Raw genomic sequence first — 10,144 nt, forward strand, 5'->3', positions numbered from 1 at the left:
TGTATACCTGAACGATGGCTATACGGAGAAGGTCCCCGTGTAACCCAATGGCAATCCCAGCAATAGCCATGATGGCCGGACCGGTTATGAATCTGACTGCCATGGCAAACGTGGCGACGGAGTTCCCACAAGCAATGATTTTGGGTTGAAGTGCCATGAATAAACCTTAAGAATAGACCAAAAATAAGCAATGAATTAATTAAGGGATTTTGAGAAATTGACAGCAAGAGTTAGGCCAGCTACTTGGTAAGACCCAAATAAGTACACAGAGCCAGTGGGGGGGACCGGACCTACCAACATGTCTGGGTCACAAGGTCAGAGAGGGTCCGTATTCTCTTATGGGTAAGTGCTTTGTACAGTCCATATGACTTTTTTTTTTACCAATTACAAGCTGGACAACTACGACTAATTAAAACACCCAGACCCACCTTTTGCATTAAATGAAATTTTAACAGATATGATTGACAACAAATTGGACCCAACATTACGCTTTATATTAATCTTTAAGATTAGATCATCATCAACAGAAGTCTAGTCCTTCAAACAGGAAGATGGAGAAGTTTTGATTTACCTAAGCTGAACATAGCCATTCCAAGACCAGCATCTGAGAGTATGGAGATGGATTGTTGTAATATTTTGGGCATAGCCACATGCCACCTGCTTCCACAATAACCCATACTCATTATTAGTTAGTTCCCATTACAATTATTCCATGCATATATGTGAATGAATACTATATGATTGATTATGTTATTTCCTTTTATAATGATAATAATATATATCCATTATGGGTAAGTCAGAAAATGATTGGACTGACTGACTGACTGACTGACCGGTACGCAACCAGAGCCCAGATGAGACCGATAAGACTTGAATATGTGTTTGGGTTTCTGATGAGTTTTCGCCACACCATTATCAGAATTAGTCTCGTCACCACACTTGTAGGCGGCATATGTGTTCCCATGCGGACGCCGCCGCCATCTCCTCCTGCCGCTTCTAGCTCCGCCGTAGAATTAGACCCCACTTTGTTTAGCCCTGCCGTAGCTTTCTCTATCTCTCTTTCACCCTCTCCACCATCGTCACAGCCAATATCATCACCACCACCTGACAAAAACCACACAAAAATTAGGATTAATATGAATTTGATTAGATAGTAATAGTACTAAAGTTAAAGCAACCTATTACCTCTGGCGGCATTACTCTTTCGATGTTGATCAGGGACAACCATCCTAATCTCCTTGGTGCCTTGTTCAGATTGCTCTGTGGCACCTCCGGCTCCACCGAACACGTCGGAAACAGGGGAAGCGCTAGAGCTCCAAACAAACATGTGAAGCTCCTTAGCATCATGGCTCGCTTTGTTGTTATTATCCTTATCTTGCGGTTGGTTCTCTCTAGGGACTTTGTTCGGTTGTTTAGTTGAAACAGCCGCCGTACCGGATGAGAACTCCGGGTTCGGAGCCGGGTACGAACCCGCCGTCGCCGGGTTAGGGTCAAATCCATATCTGACGGCGTTGTTCTCTTCGAAATTAGAAGGCCGCGGAGTCGGACCACGAGACCACGACCTGGACCATGAGAGAGCCGGCGTAAGTACCGTACATGGCGATCAACAAAGGGATGCCCATGACGAGAGTGTTTGGGAGAGTGCTGAGAGAGAAGATGGTGATCATCCACTCCAAGCTACCGTTCTTGGTTAGATTGGACCATAGAGCAAGCAAGAAGAGCATGATGATCTTCTGAAGCGTGTCGGCGGCGATGAAGCGGAGGTTCATGGCGTAAGGATCGTTGGTGGAGATGAAGTGGAAGGAGAGGAGTGGGACGGCGAAGATGGCGACGAAGCGGTTGATGCCGGAGCACTGGTCAGGGGAGAATATCTTCCACCACTGCACGGATCCGTAGGCAAGGATCATGGCCACGTAGAGCGGCACCACCGCGGTCAGGACGGTGTACAAATCGTGCCACGTTATCATTTTTTTTCCGGTGGGATTACTTTAGAAGAGAAGTGGCATTAGAGGGGGAAATTAGAAGGGAGAAGAGGGGCAAAATGGGAAGAATAAAGAAACCGTTAAGAAGAGAGAGGGGCCTCCCTCATCACCATTCTCGACATATATATAGAGAGAGGTTTTGATGCAGTGACAGTGTCTGTCATCATCATCAGCATCACTCGTTTGCACACGATTACGTTTTTTAATTAAGCGAATAATAATTAGTAGTTTAATTTATGTGAGATTAAAAATGATAGTGTGTTGTTGAGTGGGGACACGTGGCAGATCGCGTATGGGGGAGTTTCTGGCGGTACGTGGACAGTTTTTTATTTTTATCTAGTCTCTCTCTCGTGTGCTTTCTCTTTTTGCTACTTAAAAAAAAAAAAAAAAAGTGGTCAAGTTTTTTGCACTTTTTAAAGTTGCCAAGGCGAATATATATATACACTACTATTATTTTCACTTGACAACAAAAGTTAGTATAAGGAACAATACGAATTACTGTTTCTGTAATACTCTTCTTTTTTTTTTTCTCGTAGAATGTAATAATCGTCTGATTCCCAAATACATTAAAATAGGTTTTGTCTTCGTTGGTGGTACAGGGAAACAAAATTAGAAGAACAAATGTCATTTATTAATGGATAGTGTTAGGTCCAAACCACTGCTGGACCGTTGAATTTGATTATACGCACACATTTATTCCGTTTTTTAAGGTTTCTATTTCACTAGCGATTTCTATTAAAAAAAAAAAAAAATGTTTACAAGACAATTGAGAGTAGAAAGTAGTAATTTTGAGCTTTATATATAGTTTCCGCAAGAAAATTTAAGGCTTCCTACTTAGCTTTTACTAGTGAAAAACTGTTATGATGATCAGCCTCACTATCTCCCACGAAGACACGTCTGACTTTTCTCTCAGCTTCTGGCCATTCTTGCTAATTAGCTAGTTGTGGTCGTTGATCTCATATTACTTCTTCTGGATTAGGGTATATTTGGATGAATCTTATAAATTCGTAACAACTACAAATCTTAATACAATTTTATCTAGATTCTAAAACTCTACATACCTAGGGACAAACTCGATCAGATCTTGGCAACTACGGCCACAAATGGCATCCAAACGATTGGTAATAACAATTTTAGTTTTTATTTCTCTCCACAATATTTAAAAATGTGATTGTACTAACAATGATTATTGCTTGGTAACCAAAATAGTCTTAAGAATACCAATCACGGTTTTACATTCTTTCTGCTAATGATAACTAATGTGTTGTAGGTAATGACCTTGAAACAGTCATAGTTAGCTCTCTACCAGAACCTGTATCTAGATAATCTTATTCAAACTCAAAAGGATCTTACTGATTAAGCACTTGATAATATCACTTTCCGTCCAAAATCAAATTATATCGAACAGCCCGCATAAGACACCTCAATTATGTTCCAACCCAATCACATAGATATGATTTTATATCCTTACATTTTGTTCTAGCTAGACGGATATAGTTTGACCGAATACTACTTGATACTATATACAACCCAATCAATAATCATGGGATGCTGCAAATTGTTTAAGAGTGTGAGAGCTAGCACGCATCTGCGGGAAAGAGGAAGTATAGTATTTGTTAACGACACATTTTCTAACACACACCAAATCACATGCTGAAGACCGGAGAAAACGAGAGCACTAGTCACATCACCAATAATCAAATCGTTCTTTTTTTGGTTCTTTACATTAACTACAAATAAACTACCAATCAAATTACATTTAAATTTATAGTATCAAGATTACGATATTATAAATAAGTATTATTATGGACCCTTGGATAGAGAGTATCGAGTTTGGCGTACCTACAAAATCAATGCTCTTTTCGTATGCTTATAATATTTAAACACATGCATGTTCGTTCGTTGTAAATAATAAGTATCTCACTAATTAATAAATTTTATGGTTAATGTTAAGACACGATGATCTGTATTCTGGACCCATCAAAAAGATCACAGCTAGTGCTCTGTTTTCACAAAAGAGCTAAAGCGTCCTTATTCCCTAAAACACACGCTGGTGGGTTTAACCAACCAAACCAACCAATGAGAGGGGTCAACGTGGTCGTGATCAAGACTGGTGTCTGGGTAATGAAGCTACCATAATGATGGCACGTGACACGCACGTGGTCCATTTCCTATACATGCCTTTCTACTTCGCGCCGGGTCGTCCCCGTCGCTACCAAACCCCAAGGCCTCGCAAAGTTTTTGTACTCAGTTCCCAATTTTTCCTTTTCTTTTTCTATGACCGTAGATTTTTGGGTAAAATCCATTAGTACTTTATGGGGCCTGGCGTGGAAATGTGAAATTTGCAATATCACATAAGCCTAAGAGAGTCATTTTTAATATCTCCACTCCTAAGTCCTAACAATATAATTTGTTTTCTAAAAAGATAAATGTTTCAATATTTTCACTAGTAGATGTCTAATCTCGGCGCTCAGTTTGTTTTCAATATATTAAAATTTAACATTTAGGCTTTAAATGGTAGCATGATTTTAGAGGAATTTGTTAAAGTATTGTTGAGGAATTTAAAATGGTTACATCATTTGCATGTTGAATACTTAAGGAATATAAGCGTTTCGGCTAAACGCAGCTAAAAATCGAAATAATCTAAGAATGGAAATCAGCTAAATGCAGCTATGAATCATAAATAAGAATGATGTAAAATCGAACATATAAACTCTTTCCCAAGAACTCCATTGTTGGTACCGTACGTTGCAAGCTAGTTTTTGAGGCGGAGACTTATTTTGTCTCGAGTAAGACAGGAGAACTATTTGACACTGGTTTAGTGAAAAATGGGGAAAATTAATCGCAGTTATAGTATTTAATCCTCCAATCAAAACATCAGATGAGCAGAGAGATCGACACGCACACACCCACGGATCGACCAAGGATTTAGGGTTTCTTTTCAAAACTTTGCAGATATAAAATGGCTCGAAATTTTATGGGCCTTTCTAATGGGCTATGGGCCAATTTCGTCGATGAGGTAAATGTAATTAAGGTTCAGACTAAAGGGACGGCTTAAGTAATCAAGCGGGAGGCATGCAGCTGGGTTTGTTATACGAGTCGTTCGAGTTAGCGTAGGATCATCCTTTCTTCACCTTGGATTTGGTTAGATGACTGGTTTGTGGTTGGGAGTGTATAATCGGAGCATCTTTTTTTTCCCCTGGAATGGTATATTTTTTTGGTTGTTCTTCATTTCTTTTCGTAATTATTGTAATCTTATCGGTACTTCGAAATCAGTGACTGGTGATCAAACTCATAAAATTGGCGTATGTTGTTCCCCAGTGTACGTTTTGCTTCTGAAATAGTGAAATCTTGATAGAGTTAACGTATTAGTTCAATGTTTTTTTTTTAATTGAGAGCACTATCTCAACAATTGGTTTTTAGTTGGATTTTGTGGTAATGAACTGTTTGAAAATACTAAATAGATTTTTGTTTTTATTTCTTATTTCGATTTCCAAATTAAGGATATTGGATTTTTATTTTTATTTTAAAATAATAATATTTTTACAAAGAGTTGTTGTGCAGCACAAAATCTCTAAGTACTATATATACACGAAATTATGTGATCATCAAATCTTTTTGGGCTGAATGGGTGACTTTCGTCGACTCCTAAACCATACTCCAATAATGAAAGATACATATATCAATCCTCACGCTCTTGCGGCGGAAACTTTTTCCTGGAGTGGTGACTCGCTGGAGTGGTGACTCGCTCGCAGCGAGGGCACATAGTGAGGCTGGAGGCGGAGTTCACCGTGGGTGGGCCTACCTTCATGGCTCTAAGCTCTTCTACTTCTCTATGGAGCCTGTGGTTTTGCTCCGTTAGTGAACCAAACCACCTTTTAAGATACTCGCATTCCATCTCGGTTTGCTTTAATTTGCTCCTAAACAAATCCAAAAACAGTACGATACTAGTTATTTATTATGCGCATGTTAACATGTTAATTAAACTCGTAGACGATTTGTAAATATATGACATCCAAACAGGGATCAACAAATGCTTCGCCGACGATGCAAATATATTTTATAAATCATGGAAAATGAAAACGGATGAGCTGCCCAATGAATTATGAGTCAAAGGGCATTGATGAGAAAGTAGTAAACGAGGCAGAAGAATAAAAGAAAACACATTGATTGATTTGCTCGGAATTTATCAATTAAATAAACTGAGATTGAAGATAAAATAAAAAGAGGCTATAAAATACAGTGTACTTCTATTATAAAAAGGTTGTGGTTATGATTATAGCTATGTTTTGGGAAACCGTCATAATAGTAATACGACCAGTGTTGAAACTCTTCTTAGTTATTGCACCATTCACATTTCCCATCTGTTCACAATTATTATGGGATCTAAATAGATAATTAACTTTTATTTGAGTTAAAAAGAAAGACATTTTAACCAGTTTATCAATTTTGTCTTTCGGTTTGAGTAACAATGACTAACGAATTATAGATTGACTAATCATAGTATATGTTATACACATGAAACAAACAGATCCATGCAGAAATTAAATAACTATACGTTACCCAAAAAAAAATTGTAAAAAAACGACTAATGAGAGTATGAAACATTCGTGAGACCTTGACACGTGAATATATATGTATATGTATTAAACTATTAATGTATACAAGTATTGACGTACAGGAGCCAAAGTGTTTTTTCTCAAAACAATACTGGCTCCGAGTTACATCACACATAGTATTTTTTTTTAAAACAACGTGTTAATGGATACCACAATTGGCGGCTCCAAAATGCTGTTGTCACTTGTGAAAATAACCATGCAACAACACATATGTACGTGATGTTGATATATATAACTACTTCAACACTATATTAGTTTTGATTAATATGTGTGTTTAATTGGGTGGCTGTTAATTTATTTCTGTAAACTTGTTTGACTTCAAAAGATTAGGTCAAATGAATTGACATTTTCCTTGTATATATTCCATGTAACAAGTGGTGACTCTTCGAGAATTTAAGAAGGACCTAGAAGGAAAGCAATATAATAACAAAAAAAAAATTGATGGAGGAATTGAGATAATAATAATGTTATGAAAAGGACAAGGTTAACTTTTTATTATTTAAGGGTACGACTTGTATAAGTATATGTTAACGGGGTGGGTCGAATCCGATTCAGATTTCATTTTTTTGTTTCTGCTTTATTTTTATATTCCGTCAACGTTTAACGCTTATGTGAACTCTCTCGTTAATCATCAACCACCAGCTTATTATTTAACCTCATTAGTATATATTATTTATAGTCAGATATTTTATTTATTCACCAATGATGTAAAAAAACAGAAGTTGGCCACACACAAAAACGTACCTTGCTCTACGGTTTTGAAACCAAACTTCAATTTGTCTTGGCCGTAGCATCAAATGCTTAGCAAGTGCTTCCTTTTGTTTCTACATTTTACGAGACAAAAAAAAACATTCATTACAATTCTTTTTGTTCTAAAGTTATATAAATAAAAATAAAACAAAGCTATAAAAAACAGAAGTAACTATATGTAAAGTTGTGAATAGTTAGTTACGGGATTAAGGGTATGATTCTGTCTGAAGCTATCTTCAAGAAGACGAGACTGTTCTCTGGTTAGGCGGAGTTTCTTTCGAGGAGGAGCAGAGCCATCGTGACTGAATTCTTCATCGTCTCCGTCTTCAGACGACGGCAATCGATTCATGTCTAGCTTTAGCTGTTCTCTCCCTCCGCCACTTCCTTCATCTGAAACTTATTGTGTTAATTATATCAACAACGACAGAAATTAAACGAAATATTGTGGTCAAAGAGAAATTAATAAGATGATAAAAAACATTACTTCTATATATATATTTTAAAGATTTTCTTTTTGTGCCAATAAGAGCTTAGAGAACTCATGATTTTTCCATGTAATTCAAACGAAAGAATATATAATCAGGTCATCAACGAAAAGAAACATAAAATCCAAACACAAGCCTTACATAGATATATATCATTTGATCAATATAATAAAATAATACAGTAGGTTATAGTGTTTAATTTTATATGTGTGTGTGTGTGTAAGAAGCTTACCGGAGGGAGGGGAGGAAGAGAAGCCAGGAACGGAGATAGTAAGATCCAAGTTAGAAGAGTTCTCCGGTAAAATCGCCATTGATCGATTAAATTTTAATTAGGGTTCTTGAGAGAGATCAAGAGAGGCTGAGGAAGAGATAGAGAAAAAAAAAAAGGTAAAGTTTGAGAGGAAAACTCAGTTTAATATATAAAGAGAGACAAACTTGAAGCGTGGCGATGCTTTTATATTTATACACATACACATAACACATAGACAATACATATACATATATATTACATGTGATGTTGTTTGTATATACATACACGCACGCACGCATGCGTGATCCATATGGCATAGTACTATTTGTATATGCGTACGTATATCATTGACATTATGTACGTAAATAGTAGTTTTATCAGAAAAAGGACCTTAAAGACACAACCGAACCAATATTGTAAGAAGATAATATTAAGATGCGTTTGGGGTATCCCATTCATTCACCAACCTATGAGAAGTTTATAAAGAAAACAAAATTAAAAGCTAAATATTACTCATATTGAATAAATAATGAATAGAAGAGGAGGGGAGGTGTATTGAGTATTGACTAAACAGATCTATTGGTCAAAGAAATTATGAATAGAGTTGTAGGATGAATAACACGTGTCAAATAATTGATTCAAAATGGTTTTGATTAAATAAGTGCTGACTGACTCGGTGTGGGAGACTAACCAGCATGTTTTTTTTTTCTTTCTCTTTTGTTCAACATTTTCATTTAATTTAATTAAGTAGTAAGTAGCATTTAATTACACTTTTCTATATAAATAAAGTCTGATCACAAAAATAAAATAAAATAAAAATATAATTGATCGATTCTCTCTTTATTCCGTAAAAACCTGAGTCGGTCCAAGTATTGAGCTTATGAAAACGATTGAGACCCTCCTCAGATGAACTCTTCTTATTCTATACGCCTCCCACATTTCCATTATGCTCATCTCTCGTTACTTTTTATTTATTTATTTTACGTTTTTTTTATCGCATTTTATTTATTTATCTCTCGTTAGATGATGATGTTTGTTGTAAATGGGGGAGTAGAATATAACTGGTGAAAAAAATTATTGAGATAGAAACGCATATTCAATAATCATAATTACTACTGTACATTAATTTAGGTTTGTTGAATTTTTGTACGGTTTAGAGACTAAGCATTTAAGAGACAACATAAGATAATAGTATAATGTTCATCGGCTAGTTAACCTCGGAAAACATGCATGTAACGTTCCATCTATATGGTTTTTAAGTCAATCTTCGTTTTATAACTATGTTTTTTGTTCCAACAATTCAAACATTATAAATCTGATGACAAGAGAGAAGTATGTCAAAGTTAACAATGCTACGTGTATTCTTCGTTTTATTTTTAAAAGGAATTATAAGATTAACATACTTGACCGGTCTATACCTTTTGTGGTGCATTCTTGGTCATTTGCATGAGTCATATATAAATTTTTTTATATGCATATAATAATTAAGCAGCACTGGATTAGAGATCACACACGTTCCTTTATTTAACTGACTGCTTAATTATTGGTTGTCCACGATTAGATTAGTATATCCGAATTTGGTGATTATGACAATCATATCGTATTTGCTCTTTCATATTTCATATCTTATAAAAAGAAATCAGCAAAAAAATTGAGAAAAGAAAATTAGTAATCATTTTCTCTTTTCTGCTTTGAGAAACACCATGAGTTCAATATATTCTCCTCCTAGCTCGCGAAACGCATGAAAATAATACTCTATGTTATACTAATAGTATAGTACGACTATTGTTCAATCATATTGACCAAATTCAATCATATTGACCAAATTAATTACAGCAAAGAAACATATTTTTCAAACGTAATTAATTAGTGCATGAGATGAGCCCCAATTATATATTTTTTTGCATACGGTGTAAAATTGAAGACGACCGATATTTGAGAATTCAAACCAAAGCAATTCTAAAATAAATTTTTGGCAAAACTGATTGATGAAAATATTTGAACGCACTTTAATTTTATGAAATTATGTTGGTCAAATGGTAATAATGTAGTTTAAAG

The 10,144-nt window shown here is 35.7% G+C and overlaps 1 protein-coding gene and 1 pseudogene across 3 annotated transcripts; both read right to left on the reverse strand.

Annotated features, from left to right (window-relative positions):
• The window catches only part of LOC104779454, a 10,647-nt pseudogene extending 8,488 nt beyond the window's left edge, over nt 1-2,159 (reverse strand).
• Nucleotides 5,479-8,506, reverse strand: LOC104779455 (homeobox-leucine zipper protein ATHB-17-like). 3 transcript variants are annotated; one of them, XM_010503816.2, is made up of 5 exons: nt 8,477-8,506; nt 8,069-8,194; nt 7,554-7,747; nt 7,346-7,425; nt 5,480-5,902 (listed from the first exon to the last, which is right to left on the reverse strand). In XM_010503816.2, exons 2-5 carry the CDS (start codon nt 8,145-8,147, stop codon nt 5,665-5,667), a joined length of 591 nt encoding a protein of 196 aa, XP_010502118.1. In that variant the 5' UTR covers nt 8,148-8,194; nt 8,477-8,506; the 3' UTR covers nt 5,480-5,664. The 3 variants fall into 3 exon arrangements, with proteins under 3 accessions (XP_010502120.1, XP_010502118.1, XP_010502117.1); XM_010503818.2 differs by lacking the exon at nt 8,477-8,506 and having other exon boundaries at nt 5,479-5,902; nt 7,554-7,741; nt 8,069-8,231; XM_010503815.2 differs by lacking the exon at nt 8,477-8,506 and having other exon boundaries at nt 5,481-5,902; nt 8,069-8,451.

Source organism: Camelina sativa, chromosome 4 (genome assembly GCF_000633955.1).
Source record: "Camelina sativa cultivar DH55 chromosome 4, Cs, whole genome shotgun sequence".
Classification (NCBI taxonomy): Eukaryota; Viridiplantae; Streptophyta; class Magnoliopsida; order Brassicales; family Brassicaceae; genus Camelina; species Camelina sativa.

Coding starts and splice junctions, on each gene's coding strand:
- LOC104779455 (XM_010503816.2), bottom strand. CDS start 8,147: ATGGCGATTTTACCGGAGAACTCTTCTAACTTGGATCTTACTATCTCC. Junction 7,748..8,068: donor CTCTTCCTCCCCTCCCTCCG/GTAAGCTTCTTA, acceptor TAACACAATAAG/TTTCAGATGAAGGAAGTGGC. Junction 5,903..7,345: donor TTTCAAAACCGTAGAGCAAG/GTACGTTTTTGT, acceptor GGATTTGTTTAG/GAGCAAATTAAAGCAAACCG.